The 25,085-nt window shown below is 43.4% G+C and overlaps 3 protein-coding genes across 9 annotated transcripts in view; 1 reads left to right on the top strand and 2 right to left on the bottom strand.

Moving 5' to 3' along the window:
- Positions 1–8,129: 8,129 nt before the first annotated feature.
- TOR1A (torsin family 1 member A) lies at positions 8,130–14,143 on the bottom strand. The gene is made up of 5 exons (XM_081967579.1): positions 13,805–14,143; positions 12,306–12,571; positions 10,815–10,990; positions 9,819–9,946; positions 8,130–9,361 (listed from the first exon to the last, which is right to left on the bottom strand). Exons 1-5 carry the CDS (start codon positions 14,013–14,015, stop codon positions 9,111–9,113), a joined length of 1,032 nt encoding a protein of 343 aa, XP_081823705.1. The 5' UTR covers positions 14,016–14,143; the 3' UTR covers positions 8,130–9,110.
- Positions 14,144–14,190: 47 nt separating this feature from the next.
- USP20 (ubiquitin specific peptidase 20) overlaps positions 14,191–25,085 on the top strand; it is a 50,523-nt gene continuing 39,628 nt past the window's right edge. For 3 of the 7 annotated variants that reach the window (XM_081967536.1, XM_081967538.1, XM_081967532.1), the window contains exon 1: positions 22,059–22,328. The gene's annotated coding sequence lies outside the window, so the exon portion shown is untranslated. Of the gene's footprint in view, positions 14,319–14,435; positions 14,661–16,333; positions 16,457–22,002; positions 22,329–25,085 lie in introns of those variants that run through there. The other 4 variants (XM_081967533.1, XM_081967534.1, XM_081967535.1 and 1 more) reach the window with 4 other exon arrangements.
- LOC309399599 (splicing factor C9orf78) lies at positions 15,184–21,172 on the bottom strand. Its single transcript, XM_081967583.1, has 9 exons — positions 21,007–21,172; positions 20,293–20,352; positions 19,514–19,565; positions 18,258–18,328; positions 17,308–17,385; positions 16,850–17,047; positions 16,192–16,328; positions 15,657–15,755; positions 15,184–15,462 (listed from the first exon to the last, which is right to left on the bottom strand). The coding sequence occupies exons 1-9, from the start codon at positions 21,087–21,089 to the stop codon at positions 15,371–15,373; spliced, it is 870 nt and encodes a 289-aa protein (XP_081823709.1). The 5' UTR covers positions 21,090–21,172; the 3' UTR covers positions 15,184–15,370.

Here is a 25,085-nt window from a genome sequence, read left to right as displayed (position 1 = left end):
CATTGATACTTTGTAATGTTGTTGTTTTTTAAAAAAAACTTTGCTAAAGCAAGCCTTAGAGTAAACTGTAGCAAGGCCCAAATAGTTTTGCAGTAACACACATGTTGCAAACAGTACCTGCCAGGCTTCCTCATGTTCATGACACACTGAAGAGTAAATGAAACCATCAGTCTTACTGTTGATGTCTTCTTCTTTGTCTACAGGTCAGTTTGGATTCATGCCTTTGGGGGGGAAATCAACATTACGAAATGATCAAATTATGTTCAGAGACGAGAATAGCAAGCAAGTAATTTTACTGTTCCTAAGCATATGGGCTGTATCCCCTGAGTTTGCCCTTACTCACCTAGGCAAAATGGGCTATCAATTAGGGGAAGACTATCCACCTCCCTCCATTATCCCAAAACCTGAGAACAATACAAAACTCAACCTAACTTACCTCATAGCGTAGAAGACGACATCACAGCTGAAGGCTCACAGTCTTGGGCTGGAGACATTTTCTTCTTGCTTTCTGGATTCTTCTTTCACTTTTCTTTCTTCTGCTGTGCATGGCAAGCGTTGTCTCTTTCAACGACTGCTTGGCAGCAAAAGGGCACTTGTTCCTCCTCTCAGTCTGAAAAGCTAGAAAACTATAAGATCTTTTATAGATCAACGGCCACACCTAGCATTAGGAAAGGGCCGTTGAGGTTTTCATTCAGGTTCTAAGAACCATCGCCATAGCTAAAACTATGCTAGGTAGAAAACTATAATATCTACAATCAATCAATAGCCACAACTAGCATTAGGAACGGGCCATTGACGTTTCATCACTATCATTCACATCAGACCAACAATCAAGATACAAAGAATGCCCTTATCAAGGAACTGCCAAAGAAGCTAACTACAAATACCCTAGAAAGAACTTCCGAGACCATTTGCACCAACACGGAAAGAAGCCAGAAGAACATAAATTGAGAGCAAGCTACACTCCCTACCAACAGTGACGATGGTCCCTAGTTTCGTAATGAAACGTCTACAAGAAAACCACCAAGCTCAGAGAGCATCAAGGATGCCTCATTTCAACCGCGAGCCACAAATATTCTCCTTTATTGGCATCTCTCCTATTAAACTCCATCACCGGGTTCACTTTGAGTTCTAAGAAGTCTGGCTGGCACTGGCATTATTTCCAAGGGTGGGAGAGAGGTGATGCAAAGGATTCCCTTCCAGTCCGAGTCTCACTGAGGGGGTCCTCAGGCACTGGAGGAGGCTTCCAGCTGAGCGCTGTTGTCTCTTCCAGTGTGATTCGCCCTCACTGCTCACTCAGGGACTGAAAGGGCGACCCCAGAGAGGACTTCCAGTATGAGTCTCCCACAGGGTCTGCTCAGGGGCTCAATGAGACAGGTAGCGGATTGACTCCCTGGCTCATCCAGTCTGGGCGTCACAGAGTGGAAGCTCAGGGACTGAAAGACCTCTATAAGTAGGAGCATCACCCACATCTCCAGGCTGTGTTGGGGTGTGGCATGCGCTCTGGTTCTAAGAACCACAGCCAAGAGCTAAAATTATGTTGGGTCAGACATATTTTTAAATACTTTTTACCTACGTTTGTCACATTTATGATTGTACTTTTTACCATTGATACTTTGTAATGTTGTTGTTTTTAATAAAAAAATACTTTGCTAAAGCAAGCCTTAGAGTAAACTGTAGCAAGGCTCAAATAGTTTTACAGTAACAAATATGTTGCAAACAGTACCTGCCAGGCTTCCTCATGTTCATGACACACATAAGAGTAAATGAAACCATCTGTCTTACTGTTGATGTCTTCTTCGTGTACAGGTGTTTGGATTCATGCCTTTGGGGAAAAAAAAATCAACATTACTAAGTGACCAACTGATGTTCCAAGACTACAATACCAATCAAGTAATTTTATAAAGGGCTTTTATGTGATTTATCCTATGTTTAAGAAGACGTGGTAAAATAAACTGGAACGTTGTGCCCTTGGGAATACCTCAGACTAAACAACTAGTTCTTTGCATGTTTTGCTTATTTTAAGGACTTGAGCCGTGACTAAAATTTCCTCGGGTCCCGAGGATTTTATTCAGGAAAGTAACGGCAACTCCAGGTACTGAAGCTATTTTGCCTTTAAGCTAATTTTAATTCTTGTTCACCTGTGATTGTGCCTTTTTAACTGCCCCTGGCTAAAATTTCAGTGATTCTTCTACAGGTCAGTTTTGATTGACTGGTGAAGTTGCAGTCTTGGCGAAGATCTTATTCATTCTTGCGTTCCATTCTTTCTTCTATTTCTATCAAAAACGCTGCAGGCTGACAATCGAATCTTCTGTCTTCTAAGATGGTGCAGTGCATGCCTTTGAGATTAAAAAAAAATCAACGTTACTTCAGCTGCCACTGGAATTTTACTCCTAAGAATACACAATACATAGTGGTTACTTTACCTGGGCAAAACGAGCTATCAGTTAGTGGAGGGCCATTCCCCTCCCTCCATTATCCCCAAACATTGAAGAATACACGTCTCAGCTGAACTTACCTCACAGCGTAGAAGACTATGTTCCTTGGGCTGGAGACTTTTTCTTGGCTTGTTTCTTCTTCCTTGGCTTTCCTTTCTTCCTGAGTTGTGACCAGCAAGCGTTGTCTCTTCCAAGGAAATTTGGCAGCAAGAGTGCAATTGTTCCTCACCTCAGTCTAGAAAACTATAAGATCTTTTATAGATCAATGGCCACATCTAGCATAGGAAAAGGGCCAATGAGTTTTGGTTTCTAAAACCACCGCCAAGGCTAAATTAGGCCAGGCAAAAAAGGTGTAAAATCTATAATCGCTCAACAGAAATACCTAACATTAAAAATGCCCATTGAAGTTTTCTTTTTGGTCTAAGAACCATTGCCAGGGCTAAAATACGCCAGGCAAAAATGGTATAAAAACCATTATCAATTACTGCTAGTATTTAACATTAAAAATGGGCATTGAAGTTTTCTTTCTGGTTCTAAGAACCATTGCCAGGGCTAAATTTTGCCAGGCAAAAAAGGTATAAAATCTATTATCAATTACTGCCCATACCTACAATTAAAAAGGGCAGCTGAGGTTTTGTTTCTGGTTCTAAGAACCATTGCCAGGGCTAAATTTATGCCAGGCAAAAAAGGTATAAAAACTATTATCAATTAATGCTAACATTTAACATTAAAAAGGGGCGTTGAGGTTTTCTGTCTGGTTCTAAGAACCATTGCCAGGGCTAAATTATGCCAGGCAAAAAAGGTATAAAAACCATTATCAATTACTGCTAGTATTTAACATTAAAAATGGGCATTGAAGTTTTCTTTCTGGTTCTAAGAACCATTGCCAGGGCTAAATTTTGCCAGGCAAAAAAGGTATAAAATCTATTATCAATTACTGCCCATACCTACAAATAAAAAGGGCAGCTGAGGTTTTGTTTCTGGTTCTAAGAACCATTGCCAGGGCTAAATTTATGCCAGGCAAAAAAGGTATAAAAACTATTATCAATTACTGCTCACATTTAACATTAAAAAGGGGCGTTGAGGTTTTCTGTCTGGTTCTAAGAACCATTGCCATGGCTAAATTATGCCAGGCAAAAAAGGTATAAAATCTATTATCAATTACTTCCAATATTTAATATTAAAAAGGGGCATTAAGGTTTTCAGTCTGGTTCTAAGAACCATTGCCAGGACTACATTATGCCAGGCAAAAAAGGTATAAAATCTATTATCAATTACTTCCAATATTTAATATTAAAAAGGGGCATTAAGGTTTTCTGTCTGGTTCTAAGAACCATTGCCAGGACTACATTAAGCCAGGCAAAAAAAGTATAAAATCTATTATCAATTACTTCTAACATTTAACATTAAAAAGGGGCGTTGAGGTTTTCTGTCTGGTTCTAAGAACCATTGCCAGGGCTAAATTATGCCAGGCAAAAAAGGTATAAAATCTATTATCAATTACTGCTAACATTTAACATTAAAAATGGCCATTGACGTTTTCTGTCTGGTTCTAAGAACCATTGCCAGGGGTAAATTACACCAGACAAAAAAGGTATAAAATCTATTATCAATTACTGCCCATACCTATAATTAAAAAGGGCAGCTGAGGTTTAATATTAAAAGGGGTGTTAGGTTTTTCTGTCTGGTTCTAAGTTCCATTGCCAGGCTAAATTATGCCAGGCAAAAAAGGTATAAAATCTATTATCAATTACTGCTCACATTTAACATTAAAAAGGGGCGTTGAGGTTTTCTGTCTGGTTCTAAGAACCATTGCCATGGCTAAATTATGCCAGGCAAAAAAGGTATAAAATCTATTATCAATTACTGCCCATACCTACAATTAAAAAGGGCAGCTGAGGTTTTCTTTCTGGTTCTAAGAACCATTGCCAGGGCTAAATTATGCCAGGTGAAAAAGGTATAAAATCTATTATCAATTACTTCCAACATTTAACATTAAAAAGGGGCGTTGAGGTTTTCTGTCTGGTTCTAAGAACCATTGCCAGGGCTAAATTATGCCAGGCAAAAAAGGCATAAAATCTATTGTCAATTACTGCCCATACCTACAATTAAAAAGGGCAGCTGAGGTTTTCTTTCTGGTTCTAAGAACCATTGCCAGGGCTAAATTATGCCAGGCGAAAAAGGTATAAAATCTATTATCAATTACTGCTAACATTTAACATTAAAAATGGCCGTTGTGGTTTTTTTTTCTGGTTCTAAGAACCATTGCCAGGGCTAAATTATGCCAGGCAGAAATCTATAAATTATATAATCAATCACACCAGGTAGCATTCAGAATACTGTTTTCCTCCATTCAGTCTGCAAAGCGAGAAAACTGTAAGACCTCTTATAGATCACACCTAGCATTAGAAACGGCCATTGAGGTTTTATCACTATCATTCACATCAGACCAACAATCAGAAGAACATAAATTGAGAGCAAGCTGAGCGCTGTTGTCTCTTCCAGTGTCATTCACTCACTCAGGGACTGAAAGGGCGACCCCAGAGAGGCCTTCCAGTATGAGTCTCCCACAGGGTCTGCTCAGGGGCTCAATGAGACAGGTAGCGGATTGACTCCCTGGCTCATCCAGTCTGGGCGTCACAGAGTGGAAGCTCAGGGACTGAAAGACCTCTATAAGTAGGAGCATCACCCCCATCTCCAGGCTGTGTTGGGATGTGGCATGCGCTCTGGTTCTAAGAACCACAGCCAAGAGCTAAAATTATGTTGGGTCAGACATATTTTTTAATACTTTTCACCTACGTTTGTCACATTTATGATTGTACTTTTTACCATTGATACTTTGTAATGTGGTTTTTTTAATAAAAAAATACTTTGCTAAAGCAAGCCTTAGAGTAAACTGTAGCAAGGCTCAAATAGTTTTACAGTAACAAATACGTTGCAAACAGTACCTGCCAGGCTTCCTCATGTTCATAACACACATAAGAGTAAATGAAACCATATGTCTTACTGTTGATGTCTTCTTTGTGTACAGGTGTTTGGATTCATGCCTTTGGGGAAAAAAAATCAACGTTACTAAATGACCAACTGATGTTCCAAGACTACAATACCAATCAAGTAATTTTATAAAGGGCTTTTATGTGATTTATCCTATGTTTAAGAAGACGTGGTAAAATAAATTGGAACGTTGTGCCCTTGGGAATACCTCAGACTAAACAACTAGTTCTTTGCATGTTTTGCTTATTTTAAGGACTTGAGCCGTGACTAAAATTTCCTCGGGTCCCGAGGATTTTATTCAGGAAAGTAACGGCAACTCCAGGTACTGAAGCTATTTTGCCTTTAAGCTAATTTTAATTCTTGTTCACCTGTGATTGTGCCTTTTTAACTGCCCCTGGCTAAAATTGCCTGAGTTTTATTCCTGAGAGTAAAGTCAGCTCCTTTTTGGTTAGCTTTGACCTTTTCTTACTTGCAGTACTTTTAGTCTGCAATTGACATGGCTATTATTGTAGACTTTACTCTGAAGCTAATTTTAACTTTTATTCACACATGTGGTGGTTTGGTCGTTTCAAAAGGGTCATGGCTGAGATTTCCTCAGGTTCCACCAAAATTTTATTAAGAATTTGGCTAAAGAAACCTCAGACCTTAAGAATTGGCTTTATTCCTGAGATCAAGGTCAACTCTCAAGGCAATTTTACCTTTAAAGCTAATTTTTTCACACCTGTGGTGGTTTGGTCCTTTTTTTAACGGGAGATAGCTGAGATTACCTCATGTTCCACCAATTTTTTAAAGAACTCGAGCCTCGACTAGAATTACTTCAGTAGTTTGCGTTATTCCGAGGCAAACCCATGGGTAAGACTGAGGTAACTTATCTTGAGAGACCTGAGGTATTTGAGTCCTTTAGATAATACACCTTTGAGGTATATTACCTCAGCCGTAAGACACGCCTTGAGGTTAAAATTATCACAGGTGCTCTCCTGACTCCCCGAGCACAATATATTATTAATTAAAGAGCTCACGCTCCCCTCCGTATCCTACAACAAGGCCTAAAAAGTTTCAGCTAGAATTACCTCAAAAGCTCAAAAGGCCCTGCCCGGCCTCGAGCTCGAGGACTTGGGCTGCGGGGGCGCCGCTGAGAGACTATTATTATTATTATTATTATTAGCTTTACGGCGCCCCGCAGCATCGTCCCTTTCGAGGAACGAGAGACGCGGCGGCGGCGGCGGCGGCGGCAGCAGCACCAGCAGCGGAGCCTACCGCCTCGGCAGCACGCGGCACTTTTCCCACACAGCTGTGGAGCCCGCCGACTTTTTAAATGGTCCCTGCCTCTCGGAGAGAGAGAGGAGGGGGGAAGAGGGGCCTCCCGGCCAATCCGAAGGACGGTTTTCGGAGCAGCCAATGAACGGGCGAGCTGGGCGGCGAGAAGGAGGGACTCTCCACGGCTCCCTCTCAGAGGGATTTGGGCGGGAAAGGGCTCGCGCCGGCGCTCGCACCCAGCGCGCACGCGCGGTTGCCTTCATTTCCCGCCCGGGGTTCGGTTCCCTGAGCTTTTGCCTTGGAGACGGTGGGGCCACGTGCAGCCTTCCCACGCGTTTCCCTCCACGCATGGGGATTCGGAGTAGGGTTGGGGGCTTTTGCCTCCCCCGCTGCAAAGGCCCACTTTTCGAAGTTATCTCCATTATTTTTGCTTTTTTTTAAGCATTGAGAGATCAGAGGATGCTTTGGATTACAAGCCCCATCAGCTATCCCACCCCGGGGTGGGGATCATCCCTTCCTGCAATGGAGCTCCCTCCCTCCCCCCCGTTGAGCAGGTTTCCCTCCTGCTTAAAATGCTTTTATTAAAAAAAAAACCCGAAAACGTAATAATTATAAAAACCATCCCCAAAGGCCGGGTAATGGGAACTGTAGTCCAAAACATCCCCCAAATTCAACCCCTTTTCCTGTTTTTTTTTTTTTTTGCATCTTCTCCACCCTGCTACAATTGCATCAGGAAGCCCTTGAGTTATATTTTGTGGTGCAAATATTGAATTTGTTTTTCCAGTTTTGTTTTTTAAGAAAAAAAAAATCCCCCGACTTTTTTTTTGTTTTCTAGGGATTCTGCTTAAATATAATTATTCTTGATACATGGGTGTCCTGCCCTGGGAAACAAATTGAACCCAAATTTGAATCTATTTCTTCCTTTTTCTATTACAGGAACTCTTCCCAACCCCCCCCAACCCCAGTTAAATGTTTTCAAAAGATGTTACTTGTCCAAAAAATGCAAAATAAAAAATTGGCTGGATTCCATTTCTTCATGGTTTAAATGTGGTTTATGGGATGAACCTGGTTTTCTGCCCTTAAATGACACTGAACTGTAAATTACCCATACAAACTACTTTCACAGAGCACCCTGAAGTGGGCAAACCCAGTTATGGAGAAAATTGGCTGTTTTCTACTTCATGGGTTATAATAAAGTTGCAATGGGGAAACTGATCTTTTTGGATATTGCATTACACAGACTGAAGGTTGGGGATTCCTAGCTTAGGAGATCTAGTCAAGGGGTGGCTTTTTAAAAAGGGCTTACAAAATCTAACAAACCCACCATATAATCAAAATCCCACTCCATTTCCCATGGCGGCAGCAATCTACACTTTTAATGAAGTCCCTCTCAACATATTCCACCATGTTGCGCCCTCCAGACAGGGTAGGACAACGACCTTCAGAATTAACCAACTGGCTTGTTTTTTCTTTATTCACAAAAATATTCCAGAACGTTCAACAAACCGCCGTAAGAGATGAATACTTCTTGCTAGGGAAAGCTGCTTCACAAAGCCATTTTTTTTGGATGGCTGGAGGAAAAGAACATTTTTGCGAGTGATGGCAGAGACCCCAACATTAAAATATTCTCAGAAATTCTGTCTCTTGGCATGAAGGCAACACTTTTAGAATTGGTTCTGAGAAGTTCTTGCTTCAAGGAATTGCAGGTGATTCTCAGAATACTTGGAATACGTCTGCTGTTCAGCCCGGGCAGTAGTTAAGATGGCCAGCTGTGTTTTATTACAGTTACGAAAAATATCTCCCTGAAAGAGTGTCAAATCTATTTCGGACAGTGCTAGATCACTTTTTTTCTTTCTTCTTCTTTTTTTTAGCACCAACTCTGATCTCGATACAGAATAAAGGCTTTTTAAAAGCAGATCGAAGGATACCCAAAGAATCATTTCTAATGAAGTGTACTACATTAGCTCAAGATTGCTGGAAAGATTCAAACTGTTCATTTGTAGAATATTAAAAAAAATGCATGGATTCAAAAACATTCCTTCATTTCTTAGGAGTCACAAACGTTTCAAAAAGAAAAAAAAAATCAGAATACTTTGCGTACCAACCGTTATCTAATTAGAACCATTTTCACTTCCAGATAGAAGGATGTGTTCCCTAAAGATCTTGTGACATGGACCAAAACACAGTCATGATTAAAAACAATTTTTCAATGGATGGACCGAGAAACTGTTCTCTTAAAGAACAAGCCACAATTTTAGATTTCCAAAATCCCAGCTCTCCCCCAATCTCAATTAATTGTCCTATTTACATAGGTTAAAATCTTAGGGGAGGGGGGGAGAGAGAGATTTGGTTTCTTTTGAGTCCTCTGAATAGATTCATTTCCCTCTCCCCTTTCTCTGAAGTTGCAAGCGAAAACCAATTTTAGACGTCGTAATAGAAATCTAATTTTGTGTAAACTGTCTTGCATCCTTTGTCAGAATAGATGCGCTCCTCTTTGGGGAAAAAGGTCATTTCATCGGCCACCCGAGAGACCACGTCTTCATTTACTGCGTGGCCCCGCGATTCCAGTTCAGACCTGATGCACATTTTCACGTGGCTGATTTCCAGAGGCAGGAAGGGGATAAAGTAATCGATGACATTTCGGTCAATCAGGCTGCTGTGCCAAAATCCACCTGCAAAAGAAAAGCACGTTGTCTTGAGTGGGATTCCTTTGTAATGCAATTAAAACAAAATGAATTATAGGCAGTCCAGTATTTAAAGGGCTGCCACAAAAAAGAGGAGGGTCAATTTATTTTCCAAAGCATCAGAAGGCAAGACAAGAAGTAACGGATGGAAACTAATCCAGGAGAGAAGCAACCTAGAACTAAGAAATTTCCTGACAGAATAAACCAGTGGAAGGACTTGTCTCCAAAGGTTATGGATGCTCCACCACTGGAGGCTTTCAAAACAGATTGGACAGTTATTTGTTCAGAACGGTGGAAGTTCTTCTCCTTGTGTAGGGGGTTGGACTAGAAGTCCTCCGGGGTCCCTTCCAACTCTGTTACCCTGCTTTTCCCCAAAGCAACTCAAGGCAGGATAAGAAAAAATGGGTGGAAACTTAAATGGTAAATAAATAAATGTGCTACTCACTATTTTTGTTATTAAACACAGAATTTGACAATGACTGTTGCAAAACATGCAGAGGAAGCTCTTCCCTCTTCTTTCCACTCTTCCAATAATCAAGGGCCACTTCGGTTATTTTTTCAGCTCCAGCATTGCTGGGGGGGAAAAAAAAAGGAGATTTCACACACAAGCAGCCAAAAGTGGTTTCTATGCTCCTGCAAAGCAGGGCTGAAGAATGCCAGCCAAGCAGTTTTGGCTGGATGGAAAAGAAATCCAGATCTCCCCCCACCCGGCCTACTTTTTGACATAATCTTTCAAAGGGTAACAGGAACATGGCAGTTATTGTGTTAGAATCCATAAAATAGTCCTTGACTTATAACCACAATCATTTTTTTTGTTGCTAAGTGAGACATTTAGGTGAGTTTGCTTCATTTTAGCACCTTTCTTGCCATAGTTGTTCAGTGAATCACCGTGTTTGTTAATTTTGTCACACAGTTGTTAGGTGAACATGGCTTCCCTGTGGACTTTTCTTGTCAGAAGGTCGCAAAGGTGATATTGCAACCATCATAAACGCGAACCAGTTGCCAAGTATCTGAATTTTGATCACATGAGCATTGGGGAAGCTCGTGTGAAAAAGGGTCACAAGTCTTTTTTTTTTTTTTAGTGTTATTGTAACTGAACAGTCACTAAACAAACTGTTGTAAGTAGAGAACTACCTGTATACCTGTAACTCAGGAGTACCTGAGTTGGCTCCGGTTTCAATGACTGCCCCCCCCTACTTAGCAACAAACATTTTGGTCCCAATTGCAGCTATAAATTGAGCACTACCTGAAATATTTGAGAAGGAAACACATTATAGAGGTGACACTGACACATAAGCAATAAAAAAGGAGTAAAATTAGGTTTACAATACCCCAGATTTTTAAAACTGGAAATCTAGGAAACTTTTGCTCCAGCAAATTTGTTTTAAAACAAACATTTCTTTTGTCTGTGTGGTGGCCCAGCACTGGCATGGTGCCTCACCTGAGGAAAATGAAAATTGCTTTTCGATACGAGATGCCGTCAATTTCTTCATAATATTCCAGGAAAGGCTTGATGGAGTCTATGAGCCCAGCATGCATTTTATCCATTTCGTCAAATATGAAGATCGACCTGCCGCAGGCGCTCACGTTGCCACGAATCCACGTTTGCAGTTGGTCCTGAGAGATTAAAAGCAAAGCTGAACTGAAGAAGCCCATCAAAAAGCGTAGAAGGAAGCTAAAAGGCCTGAACACACTCTGAGGCAATCCACATCCAGAGGAGCAGAGATCAACACCAAGATTAATGGTTGACCGACAATCAAGAAGTCAACAAAACGAGGAACTACCAACTCAGACAAATAAGATAACAGCAAACAACTGCCCAATCAAGGAGCCACTGAGAACCTCTCACCAACATCAACAAGGCAAGCCGCTTGTGTATAAAACGAGTGCAGTGCTACCTTTCTGCTACTGATGGTGTTACCTAGTTTGGTAATGAAATGTCTTTCAGTACGCAAAAGGCGATCAAATGACCCCAGAAATATTGCAACCGTTGTAAATACAAGTCTGACTTTTGATTATATAACCTGGGGATGCTGGCAAAGGTGCGAGAAACGGTCGTACGTCCCTATTAACAGGTCCTTTCAATGGTCACTAAATGAACTACTGTAAGTCGAGGACTACTTGTTACTGAGGAAAACAATGGGCCTCCCTGCAGTGTCCTCCGGATCTGCTCCCCACGGTTGCTTTTGTGGTGTGGCGACAATAACTTGGTCCTTAACACCAATGAGACCAAGGAGCTTATAGTGGACTATAGAAGGAACAGTTCAGACATCCAGCCTCTGGTCATCAATGGAGACTGAGTGGAGCAGCAGTTTTAAGTTTCTGGGTGTTGTCATAAAAAGAGGACCTGACCTGGGGTGGTCACATTGCAGCCCTGGTTAAAAGGGCCCAGAAGAGATTACATTACCTGAGACTTCTCAGGAAACAACAACTGAATGGAAAACTGCTGGTGATCTTCTACCGCTGCACCAGAGAGTGTATTCTAACTTACTGCCCCTGTGTCCGGTTTGCCAATTCTACAGTGGCAGATAGGCGAGAGCTCCAGAGGGTTAACGTCATTGCCCAGAGGATCATGGGTTGCCTTCTCCCTTCTTTCGAAGAGCTTTATAGCTCCTGCTGCCTTAAGAAAGTTCAAAACATTCTCAAAGATCCATCCCATTCTGGGCAACCTTTGTTTTTTGAACTATTACCATCTGGCAGACAGTAGAGGATAATAAAAAACAAGGACAAATAGGCTGAAAAACAGCTTCTATCCCAGGCCAGTAACTATATTGAATTCTACAGTGTCGGGTTTTCAATTTCAATTATATAGATTATAGATTGTAAAGGATGTATGTTTGTGTTTTTTATTTTTATAGTTCTATACACTGAAGACGACATTTAATTTCGTGGTCCCATGTGCAATGACAATAAAGTAAACTAACTAACCAACCTTGTACTGGCTGATGTTCTGCTGATGTGGGAAGTGCAGAGTGGACACGAACTGGTGGACGTATTTGCTCTTCATCCCTTCGTCGTAAAGGCTTTCTGCCACAATCTTGCTGACAAAGTTTTTGCCCGTCCCCGTCCACCCGTGCAAAGAGAGCGCCAGGGGTTTCTTCGGATTCGGGTTGGTCAAAAACCCTGTCACGGCTTTCACAATCACCTGCGACACCAGGTGTTGCCCGAAGACTTTTTTCCCCAGATTGTCCTTAAGATCTGCAGCGGGGAGGGGGGAGGGGGAACGATGGGAGAAGCCAGAATTTTTTTTAAAAAAGAACGATAGTCTGAGAACATTGGAAGGTCTTCTGTAGGAATAGAGGAATGTTAATTTACCCCTCGGAAAGGGGAGATCAACAAAACTCATTCAAAGGATTCAAAGACACACACACACACACACACACACACAGAGCATGGGAGAGTACAGTGAATTTAGAAAGCGTGCAGCGAAGATCAACAAAGATGCTTAGGGGACTGGGGGCTAAAACATATGAAGAGCAGTTGCAGCAACTGGGCATCTAGTGAAGAGAAGGACCAGGGGAGACATGAGAGCAGTCGTCCAATACCTCAGGGGTTGCCACAAAGAAGAGGGAGTCAAGCACCTGAAGGCCACACAAGGAATGGAAGGACCTAGGAGAGAAGCAACTTAAAACTAAGGAGAAATTTCCTGACAGTGAGAACAATTAATCAGTGGAACAATTTGCCTCCAGAAGTTGTGAATGCCTCAACACTGGAAGTTTTTAAAAACAGATTGGACAGTTCATTTGTCTGAAGTGTTGTAGGGTTTCCTGCCTAAGCAGAGGGTTGGACTAGAAGACCTCCAAGGTCCCTTCCAATAATTCTAATAATTTTATTCCTATTCTATTCTATTCTATTCTATTCTATTCTATTCTATTCTATTCTATTCTAACTCCTATTCTATTCTTCATTCCAATATTTATTCTATTCTATTTTAATAAGCAATACAGGCACAGTCCTTGACTTACAACCAATTCTTTAGTGACTGTTCAAAGTTACAACAGCACTGAAAAAAAGTGACTTAGGACAGATTTCCACACTTACGACGGTGGCAGCATCCCCTTGGTCACATGATCAAAATTCAGTCCGTTGGCAAACTTGAACTCATATTTGTGACGGTTGCCGCGTCTCAGGGGATCACGTGATCCTCTTTTTGCGACCTTTTAAAGTCAACGGGGAAGCCGGATGCGCGTAACAACGGTGTGACTAATTTAACGATGAACAAATGTGTCACGAAAGGTCGTTAAACGGGGCAAACCCCACTTAAAATAACTCGCCAGCAGCAAAGACCTTGGGGCTCCCTTGTGGTCGTAAGTCGAGGGCGGCCTGGTTACCTGCGCGGCCCCGCCCACTTGCCCGGGACTTCGGAGCGCGCCCTCCCCTTCCACGTCCGCAGCGGCCCCGCCCCCTTCCCGCAGCCCTGACGTCACCCACCTCGCCCGACCTGCGCCGGCGGCCTCTCCAGGCAGCATTCGGCGAAGTAGCAATAGAGCCTCGGCAGGGAGATGAGGCCGGTGAGGGCCGAGGCGGTGCCGGCCAGCGCGATGCCCATCGTGACCGGGTCCATCGCCCGCGCCGCCGGGCCCAGCTGCCACAGCACCAAGGCCAGGCCCCACAGCGCCCCGGGCGCTCGGAGAAGCTTCATCGCCGGCAGCCGCGCTTGGGCCGCCGCCTAGTGCGCCTCAGCGCCGCGCTTCCGCCCGGGAGGCTTCCGGCCCCGCGGCCGCCATCTTTGCGCCGGGCAGGTTGGGAAGGCCATTGGCTGCCGGAGAGAGGGGGAGAGGCTTTGCTTCCCCGCCTCCCTCCCGTTGCAGCCTGTCGGATTTCCACCTTTTAGATCTTCTCACGATCAGCAGACCCGAGTCAGCAAGCCAAATCACGTGTTTTCAACTTAACCGCCCCCCCCCAACCCGCAAGTCTTGAATGCACGTCCACTTGAACCCCCCAGGTACTGACACGCGTTTCAGCCCACGTATGAATTGCAATAAATCCTTTTTTATTGGTTGGGGCGGGGGCGGGACAGATTTCTCCCTGCTAGGACGAGGTTTTTGCAAAAAGGACGAGTTGCAGAGTGGGTTTGCTCTTGCTCTGATCCCCAAATATCTATCTATTGTTCCAATTTAAATAGCTGCCCATCTTAAGGTAAACCTCTTCAAACTCTATTGCAGAAAATATGACTTCAGCAACAGAATGGTCAACGCCGGGAATGCTCTACCTGACTCCGCTGTTACATCCTCAAACCCCCAGAGCTTCAAACTGCCTAATGTGGACCTCACCCCATTCCTAAGAGGTGTGTAAAAGGGGGCGTGCATAAGCTCACCAGCATGCCTACCCTCCGTGTCCTACTGTCCCCATTTATCTGTACCTACTTCCTTTGTTCATATTTATGTTCATACCTATACTTGTGATGTATATATGTACAGGACTCTTGAATGGCTTGCAAACAAATATACAAAGAACAATAGAACTATATGAAGAACAAAAGCAAGGAAATATGAAAACATCTAAAAAGTAATCTTTAGACTGGTTAGTTATATGACATCAGTGCTGACTTAAGTTGGAAGGCTTGAAGGACCAAGTTGTGGGTGGACAGCCTCTTGCATGAAGTGGTATAGGGTCTCCTGCTTGAGCAAGGGGTGGGACTAGAAGACACCCCCCCCCCCAAGGTCCCTTCCAACCCTATGATTCTATGTTCTGTCTGGAGAGGACCAAGTAACTTATTTAAGTTCTTCTGTGGGATTGCAAGAATTCAAATTTCCATCCTGTGTCACTGCATGCAGAAAACACAGACCGACAAATCCTTCAGGCCATCCTCCGTTTAAAATACAAACCTTTACTGCTGCAAACATGCAATACACATTACGGTATGAAAAAAGATCTGTCAGTGACTATAATGCAGGGCAGTTGCGTGGAGAAAAACTGAAGCAAAATGAACCTCGGCAAGAAGTGAGAAATATTAGAATTGCAGCCCAGTCTCTGAGAACTGAACAAGCTCGATTTTCAGTATCTCCGGTTCATCTTCTTAAACTTTTCATAGTGGTAATCGTCGGTGGCTTTCTCGTTTGGCGGGCGCTTGCGGTTCGGCGGAGATTCTGCAAAATTGAGAAAGACATTCCCCAAATAAAGATTAAGCAACAATTTTTGAATCAAAATACCTCCAATAGGCCAACTCAAGAAATATGTCCAAAATTCAGGGTACATGATTCCCACAGGATTGAAATTTAGGCCCCAGCCTGTGAGAACTAGACCAAAGTAGCTAGATAACCCCTCAGTATACGTGACTTACTTTCCATTTCGGGTTTTTCAGTGTCTCCCACCCTCAGGGGTCGAGCCTTGGGCTCCTCTTTATTTCTTCTTACCGGAGCATTCAGTTCTTCATGATAAACTGAAAAAAGATATCATGATGATGCTAGCTTAGGATCAACTCAAGTACACATTTGCAGCTTTCAAAATACAGGTGCTCCTTGACTTACAAACCACAAATTGAGCCCAAAATTTCTGTCCTTCTGTCCATCCCAGGAACCTGGGACACTATAACTGTCATAAATATGAACCAGTTGCCATCGCTGTCCGAAGGCGTCTCCGTGGCCATGTGGCTGGCATGACTCAATGCCGAAGGTGCACGGAACGCTGTTCCCTTCCCACCAAAGGTGGTTTCTATTGTTCTAGTTGCATTTTTTACCTGCTTTCGAACTGCTAGGTTGGCAGAAGCTGGGACAAGTCACGAGATTCGAACCACCTTTCTGATCGACAAGCTCAGCATCTTAGCCCCTGAGCCACCATTGATCCAGGACAGTCAGCTTAATTCCTTTGGTACTCACATCGGTTGTGTTGGACATAGTTCACTGCCATATTGGTGGGGACGAAGGAAGTTTCGCTGTCTTTTTTCTTATTCTGCTGTTCCGCCAGTAATCTTGCCTTTGCATCTTCGGTGGAGATTATGTTTTTTATCTTTGCCCTAAGGAGAACCACCAAAAGAAAACAACATCAGACTGAGATGTTTTCAAACGCCTGGGGAAGAAATGTTGGACTGAAGATACCTCTAAAGAGAACAGCTAACGATGACCATGGTGGAATGAAGAAGGGGTGAGTTGATTTGCTCTCTGATAATTTCTCTCTGGGCAAGCGGAGGACTTGGGATCACCCCCAATTTTTTTTGAAAGGAGAATATTTGTAGCTCAGACTTGAAATGAGGTGTCCGTGGTGCTCTCTGAGCTTGGTTGTTTTCTTGCAGATGTTTCATTACCCAAACTGGGTAACTAACCCTGATGATGTTCCCTAGTTGGGTATTGAAATGCCTGCAAGAAAACAACCAAGCTCAGAGCTATAAATGGAGCAAACCCCACACTCACTAGCACTGATGATGTTCCCTAGTTGGGTAATGCCTGCAAGAAAACAGCCAAGCTCGGAGAACACCAAGGTCCCCTTATTTCAATTTCAAAGATTCTCCTTTATTGGATTAGAAACTGTTAAACTTACTCGATTCCAAGGTCCACCTCGGGGATCCCACTCAGCATCTGATTGGACAGCATTTCTTCCGTCTTCTTAGCCGAAGAGACACGGATGCTCTCCGGGAGCTCGTACAGGCAGTCCTCTGCATTCTTCTGCTTCACTTTTTGCTCCTCACTTTCCATAATCCCCTTCCTCTTCTTCAGCTCAGTTTCGATGTATTTCATCCTGAACGAAAGCCGGCTGGGTGACTTTGGGCCAATCACCAGGAGATGAAGAACTCTAGTCCCACCTTAAGTGTGAAAGCCGGCTGGGTGACCTTTGGCCACTCCCTCTCAGTCCAACCCACCTCACAGGGTTGTTGTTGTAGGGAAAATAGGAGGAGGAAGGTATGCTGGATACGTTCACCACCTCGACTCATTCATAAAAATAATATAGGCGAGATATAAGCAAATACATAAATAAACAAATGGCGGCAAGCTACATACATGTCTGCATCTTCATCTCTCCTGTTGGTCTCGGCTGAAAACGAGGTGCCAAGATTGAGGTCCTCCTCCTCGCTGATCCTATGAAAGGGCCACAAAGATGACTCTAAGCACCCTCAAGGCCAAAGAGGCAATACAATACAATACAATACAATACAATAGTAGAGTTGGAAGGGACCTTGGAGGTCTTCTAGTCCAACCCCCTGCCTAGGCAGGAAACCCTATACCGTTTCAGACAAATAGGCAGAAGGACCGGAATTAATCTTCGGTCAACCCTCAAGCCCGCCTCTTTTTTTAATCCGTTAGCCCCAATTCAAAACATCTAAGAGGCTGTGCCTCAAGGAACATGTTACTCCTCAACTTCCGGTCACACAGTCAGGGGCCACAGTCATCCACCCACCCAGGGGTGAAACTCTCCCGGTTCGGCCCAGTTCAGCCGAACCGGTAGGGACGATTGTCCTTGGTTCTGCAAACCGGTAGTAAAAGAAATATAATTTATAAAAATATTTTTTTTCTTGAAGCTTCCCCCTCCCCCATCTTTTTAAAGCATTTTCCCCCTGCCGATTCGGGCAGATAGGCAAGGAAAAATTCTTTAAAAAGCAGTGGGGGGGGGGGGGGAGGAAGAAAGAGAAAGGACGAAAGGAATGAAGGAAGGAAGAGATGGAGGAAGAGAGGGAAAAAGGAGAGGGAGGGAGGACCATAAACCTGGCCCTAGATACAGCTTCAGAGGATACCTTGAAAGAGTACAGCAATCCAGGGCTGGAAGGAACCTCGAGATCATCTAGTCCAGCCCCCTGCCCCAGCAAGACATTGTTAAAGTGAGTTTCTGTCTTTTGACCCCCCCGGTCACATGACTACATAGCCATGCCCACTCAGTCACATGACACACACACCCCCCAAGCCACATCCACAGAACCGGGAGGAAAAAAATTAGATTTCACTGCTGCCCCCACCTCTCCTTTCCTCGCTCTTTCAACTTCTTCATGTCCACCATTCCGCCTGACTTGATCTTAAAAGGATCATCCTGGCCATGTGGAGAGAACAAAGAGAGACGACACTTTCTGAAGATGCTGGAATCCGAGGGCCATAAATGCTGATTTATGCAACTGGGCTTCCTCAGTCAAGGGGATCACCTATTTCTGTAAATCAGGGCTTGGTAGCCTTAAACCCTCAAAGAGCCACTTGGACCCGTTTCCCCACGGAAAAAAGAAAACACCGGGAGACACGAAACCCTTCCCCTGCCTGAACTATTTCCTGAGCAGACACAAAACTAGCATGAAAGGTTCTGTTTTCTCCTGAAACTTTTCTTTTCTTGGGATTTAACCATGGTTGGCCTACCGGGGGTCGAAAAGCTCAATAAATCACGTGCCACACACGTTGCGGGTGTCGCACATTGGTGGTTGTGATGCATATTTTGAGCAACAGGGAGCCGCAGCAGAGGGATGGAAGACCCACGTGCAGCTCCAGGGACACATGGTCGCTGACCCCTGGTTCTAAATCATGAGTTAAACCACTATTAATGATGCACCAAAGTGGGTGGTGTTTGCACCTCACTCAATACCTTTGGCGGAGGGAGGAATGTTTTTTTTTTTGTTTTATAAAAATGTCAAATCAATGCACGAACAGTGTGGCACCTGGACGCCGTACATTCCGATACAAACAAAACTAATCAAATTAAACATTCAATCAACTTATAAAATTCCCATAACAATACACATCTCTGTTAGGTTACAGTCTATCATTATTCAATTATTCCACCTATTTCTCATTATTACTTTCATTTTATCAAATAAAAATGTAATACATTGATATTCCCTTTATTTCTGTTTCTAGCTTTTAATCATTTTCACCCCATATTAAAAAGCTTTTTCTTTCTTTCCTGTCTTAACTTCCTAATCGTGCCACCTGCCTACAGAAAGAGAAAAAGAGAGGAGGAATGGAGAGGGAGATATAGAAGACAGTTCAAATTAAGAATCGAGAAAGAGAAAGAGAAAGAAAGAAAGAAAGAAAGAAAGAAAGGATATATCTACTCATTGTCCCTTCCCCGCTTCGATACTTCAGTTGCTATGCTTTTTTTTTTAACTTGTCTCCCCCATTCCTCTCTTAAATCTCCATCTATATCTATTTCTTGGACATCCCATGTAAGCATTCCTCTGAGAGAGGAGTATTTACAGGCCTCTCTTCTGAAGGCTTCCCATTCTGATCTTACCACCAACGTTGTCTCTTCTTGTAGCTTTTCTCCGACAAGCAAGGCTGCAGCACTTGGGTGGGTGGGTGGGGTGGGGGGACGACAGACAAGAACAAAGAATTAGGATGATTTAAGAGAATCTTCCATTTTTATCTCAAATCTGATCAGAATGCAATCCAGTGTCAGTTTGGGCTACAATACTTAGAAGAGTTTGATATTCCTTTCCTTCCTTGAGAATACTTGTTTTTATGATCGGCGTTCAAGAGTCGGGATTCGGGACAGTTAGTCCTCGACTTACAGCCACAACTGGGAGCAGAGTTTTCATTGCTAGGCAAGGCGGTCGTTAAGTGAGTTGTGTTTGATTTTACCACCTTTTTATCGGGTCTACAACAACTCGCCACGGCCAACTCGCCACAACTTAATTATTGGAACTACCGTAATACCTCATATAATAATAATTTGAACTAATTAAAGTGAACTAAATTCATAATCATTTGAATTTGCTGTTTAATTATTTGAAATAATTTGAATTTTGAGCATGTGTCCAGGAGGATGCCGTGACCATCCTAAATGGAAGAACCAGCCATAAGTCACCTTTTTTTCCACAGTGCTACTGTACCTTTGAACAATCGCTCAATGGATGGTTATAAGTCAAGGACTACTTGTATAGCACAGTGCTAAAGTAGATTCTCAGTTTCTACGGATATAAACGGTTCCCGACAAAAATCCAGGATCTCAAGTCTGTGATTGCTGACAAAGATCACCTTGACATTAAAACTCCATGGAAACATTAGTCATACCTTACTCCATTGGGTCTCCTTCGTAAACTCTGCACTTCCTTCGCTTCTTCTAGTTTTAAACTGGAGGGGAATCATAGATCATAAAAATTAAATACCAGGATCTGGGGAATTTTTGGGAGTTGGGAGTACACACATCTTAAAGGTGCTGAGATTGATTTTTTTTTAAAAAAAAAGACCTTGATCATTTTTTAGAATGATTTGCAACCGAAGCAAACTTTTGAGAAGTTTTTTTATTTTTATTTTTCTATAACCACTCCTTACATCATTAATCTTACAGTGTGCCATCTCGGTACAATCTTTGTGTCATCATATTTAATAGTTACATCATTTTAAATCTATTTTTATCTTACATTTCAATTGCCATTTAATTCAACTCCTCACCTCTAATTCTACGTTCTTTTCCAAATTATTCAATTTTCTGTTTTTATCCAGTGATAAAAACAAACTTGTTTAAAGGCCTTGATCATTTTTAAGAATGATTTGCGACCAAAGCAAACTTGTACATATTTTTAATCTTGTATTTCATGTTTTAAATTGTATGTCATATGGTACGTCTTATTTTCATTGGGATGCTCCTGACACGTATAAACAAATAATAGATAACCATAATTATAAATTGTATATAAAAAAGTAAACAGAAGCAAAGTGCCTCTTTCCAGCCTCGCCCCCTCCCCAATATGTCAAATCCACCCTCCCTCCCCTACTGGCACTCACCGAACCTCCTCGGCCACCAGCTCATCCTCCTCTTCCTCCTCAGAGTCGGCCTTCCTCCGGCGAAAACTCTTCCCGGCCGGCATAGCTGGAGACCACCCCGCCCCGCCTCCCACCGCCTCAAATCAATTTTGCTCAAGGTGGCTGCTTGGAAAAAGCGCTTCCTGTTTGGCAACCTGGGGGCGCGCGTCTTGTGACGTGTACACCGCGCGGTGAAGCCGCTTCGCTGTGGCTCTTCGTTGCCCTTAGAAGGGCAGGGCAGAGTATTCCGTTGACGGGGGGCGGGAGAGGGAATCAAGGCGTCCATAGATGTAGGAAAATAATAGATGGATGGACAAGGGAGAGAAGACGGGTCTCCTTAATTTTTTTTAACCTATATTTTAATTTATTTTCCTGGACTGTTAGAGAAGAAGTAAGAATTATATGTCACAGGAAAGACAGCACGATTGCAGAGATGCTTAGGTGGTGCATGGCCCAAAAAAGGTTGGGAACCACTGCATTAGAGCCTGTAGGACCACCAGAGGCCATCTAGTCTACAGTTGAAAGGAGAAATTGAGGCTTTGGGGCACCCAGAGGTCATCTTGCTCGTCCCCTAGACAGGAAACAGCCTGTGGGCCACCGTGAGTTTCCTACTGTCTATAGGAGAAATTGGGCTCCCAGAGGTCATCTTGCCCACCCCTAGAGAGAAAACATAATCTTTGGGGCCCGCAGAGGGCATCCTTCCAATCCTCCAGGAAGCAAGTGGGGTCCATGGGGCATCCTGAGGGCATCTTGCCTACTGTCTATAGGAGAACAGGAGCCATTTCATTTACACTCATGTTTATTCTTATACCTATTATCTTGTAAACGATTGACAAATCAAATCAAATAAATTTATAAATAATAAATTTATAAATAATAAATAAATAAATAAATAAATAAATAAATAAATAAATAAATAAATAAATAAATAAATAAATAAATGCATACCTAACTAACCTAGAGAGGAAACGGAGTCCATGGGACATCCTGAGGTCATCTTGGCCGACCCCTCCCCTTCTGGACCGCCCTCTCTTCCGAAGCCCCGCCTCCTCCGCCTCCACCATCGCCTTTCCCGCCTTCCCCGCGAGCGGCGCAGCGCCCTCTGAGGCGGCCTTGGCCGGTAAGCTGCTCCCTTCCCCGCCCGATCCCCGACTCCACCCGACCCGCCCGGGGCTTCGCATCGGCCCCCGGCCTCGTCTGCCGGCCCAAAAAGGCCAGAAGGAAGGCTTTGCGGCCTAGCCTGGCCCGAAGCCCCGGGCTTGCCTACCGCGCCCAGCCGAGGAAGGCGCGTCGGAGGCGGCCGGGTGAGTCTGAGCTGTGGGGGTGGTGGCTGTGACAGTGCCCGAGTTTGGCTGGGGAAGCCGGACCCTTCCCCCAACCCTGATATTTTCTGTTTTAAATTGGACGTTTTCATGCTTTTTATTGTTTTACAATGTTTGTGAAGGATTTATTTGTAATGTTTTCCAACTGGGAGCCACCCAGAGTCGTCTGTGGAGATGGGCAGCTATAGAAATCAGATAGAGATGGACGGATGAGAGAGAGAGAGAGAGAGAGAGATGATAAAATATGATTTTATATATGTATGTATGCATGTATATATGTGTGTGTGTGTATGTATATATATGTATGTATGCATGTATACATGTGTATATGTATGTGTGTATACACATACATATACACATGTATACATGCATACATACATGTATACACACACACATATATACATGCATACATACACACACACACGTCTTGTATTCGGGTCTTTTCCTGTGTAAGATTGAAATTATCTTGGCAATGTTTATATATATATATATAATATATATGATAGAATGATAGATGATAGATAGATAGATAGATAGATAGATAGATAGATAGATAGATAGATAGATAGATAATGGGAGTGGGGAGAGGGGCTTTTCCATATCTCCCCCCCCCCAAAAAAAAAAAAATCAGGGTAGAATATTACTCCCCCTTTCCCCAGCTGGTTCCAGATCTGCCTGCCCATCACCTCTTGGTCTCAGCTTTGATCTGGGTTAGGTTTGGGTGTGTCATGTGAACCCAACAACCCCTTGGCTTCAGGGCATGGGTGAGTGGGGGGAGGGTGGACTCCCAAATGGGACAAATTCCCTACCCCGCTTCCCTCCCTGGACAACTCCCGATGGGAGTTGTAGTCCAAGCCATCCCGAAGGCCCCAAGATGGAAAGCTTTGTTCTTGACATTGAGAAATGAGAGAGGAAATCAGGTAGCGGGTCAATTCACATTTGTAGGAATCAAATTGGGGAGGGGGCCCTGCGGTGGCCTCTAAGCAATTTTATTGGGAAAGGAGGTGGTCGTCTTGGGATGGATTTTAAATTGGATGTTTTTTTCTACATTTGCAGTTCTCTTTGCCTTTTGTGTCTTTGTTGGCTTTTGGCTAATTGCAGAAGGGAGCAGGTTTAATGTCAAATTATTGTTTGGTGAATGGAAATTTTGGATTTTAATTGAGTCAGACTTCACTCCCTCTCATACAGACTTGTGGTTTAGTGGCTGTTGGCTTTGGATTTAGTGCTAGGTCTGAACTCGGCCGTTGTGGGTTTAACAAAACGTGGCTAAAACAAACGATGTCTTGGTGTGCTGTATAAAGCTGATTTGGGAGATGGTGGCTTAGTGGCTAAGACACTGAGCTTGTCGATCAGAAAGGTTGGCAATTTGGTGGTTTGAATTCCTAGCGCTACGTAATGGAGTGAGCTCCTGTGACTTGTCCCAGCTTCTGCCAACCTAGCAGTTCGAAAGCACGTTAAAAAATGCAAGTAGAAAAATAGGAACCACCTTTGGTGGGAAGGGAACAGCGTTCCGTGCGTCTTCAGCATTGAGTCATGCTGGCCACATGACCACGGAGACGTCTTTGGACAGTGCTGGCTCTTCGGCTTTGAAACGGAGATGAGCACTGCCCCCTAGAGTCAAGAACGACTAGCATATGTGTGCGAGGGGAACTATATAGCTGGTAGTTTTGTTTGTGGCATTGCTCTAGTGTGTTGTAAGAGTGCAACCTAGAGGGCTAAATTTACCATTTAATGTGTGGTGCAAGCAATAATTGGGTTAATTCCCAGGGCCATGAGTATGATAATCTTATCATGTGATCAGAGCCTGTTTTTATAACAACCGGGTTCCTCAAAGTGATGGGATATTATTGTTATTACAGTTTTATTCTTTGTTCGTAACAATACTGGCAATCTTTGACTTTCAACCATTCATTTAGAGACCGTTCAAAGTTACAATGACGCTGGAAAAAAAAGATTTATGACCATTTTTCACACTTATGACCATTGCAGTATGCCCGTGGTCACTTGACTTACATTCCAATGCTTGGCAACCGACTCATATTTATGACGGTCGCAGCGTCTCGGGGGTGGGTGGGTGTCACGTGATTTCCCCTTTTGCGACCTTCTGACCAACCAAGACAGTGGGGGAGCCAGATTCACTTAACAACTGGGTGACTAACTTATCAACTGCAGTGATTCACCAAGAAAGGTCGTAAAACAGGGCAAAATTCACTTAACAAATGTCTTCCTCGCTTAGCAACAGAAATGTTGGGCTCAATTGAGGTCGTAGGTTGAGGATTACCTGTAGCTTGTGTTCCGTATGGGGGGGGGCTCCCAAAGACCAGTGTTTTCCTGATGGACAGGGTCTGCCTTTTCACGACAGTGGTGGAAAAACAGAGGAGAAAAGAATGGAGCTGGCGGAGGGGGGGGGAAGAAACTGGCCGTGGAAAGCTCTAGCTTTTGTGGGGGAAATGATGAGTTTTCAGCTCCATCGGAGCCGAAAAAGCAATTGGTTGCTAAGCCTTCAAGCTACCACGTGAAAGCTTTGTTTTCATCTGTGCTAGGAGCAACCAGCTGATGCTTTTGGGGGAGCATTTTCCAGAAAATCCTTCTGGTTTATTTAATACAGTCTGGAACGTACCAGCACAGCAAACCTGAAAAAGGATGCCAAATTGAATGAGGAGGGCCAAAAGCATTTACTAAAACGGGTCACTTGTGTGTGAGTTGGGCAGCTGTATAAAATCTGGTAGATAAATAAAA

Source organism: Natrix helvetica, assembly GCF_964273705.1.
Source record: "Natrix helvetica genome assembly, chromosome: 15".
NCBI classification, from domain to species: domain Eukaryota; kingdom Metazoa; phylum Chordata; class Lepidosauria; order Squamata; family Natricidae; genus Natrix; species Natrix helvetica.
The sequence above is the reverse complement of the archived record's forward strand: the minus strand, read 5'-3'. Positions and strand labels throughout refer to the sequence as shown.

What these genes read in the sequence shown, in the direction of transcription:
- TOR1A (XM_081967579.1), bottom strand. Translation starts at nt 14,015, where the DNA reads ATGAAGCTTCTCCGAGCGCCCGGGGCGCTGTGGGGCCTGGCCTTGGTG. An exon ending in GCCGGCGCAGGTCGGGCGAG is followed by an intron (nt 12,572 to 13,804) that starts GTGGGTGACGTC and finishes TCCCCGCTGCAG; the next exon opens with ATCTTAAGGACAATCTGGGG. An exon ending in AGAACATCAGCCAGTACAAG is followed by an intron (nt 10,991 to 12,305) that starts GTTGGTTAGTTA and finishes TTAATCTCTCAG; the next exon opens with GACCAACTGCAAACGTGGAT.
- LOC309399599 (XM_081967583.1), bottom strand. Translation starts at nt 21,089, where the DNA reads ATGCCGGCCGGGAAGAGTTTTCGCCGGAGGAAGGCCGACTCTGAGGAG. An exon ending in AGAGATGAAGATGCAGACAT is followed by an intron (nt 17,048 to 17,307) that starts GTATGTAGCTTG and finishes GCTTTCGTTCAG; the next exon opens with GATGAAATACATCGAAACTG. An exon ending in CTATGTCCAACACAACCGAT is followed by an intron (nt 15,756 to 16,191) that starts GTGAGTACCAAA and finishes ATCTTTTTTCAG; the next exon opens with TTTATCATGAAGAACTGAAT.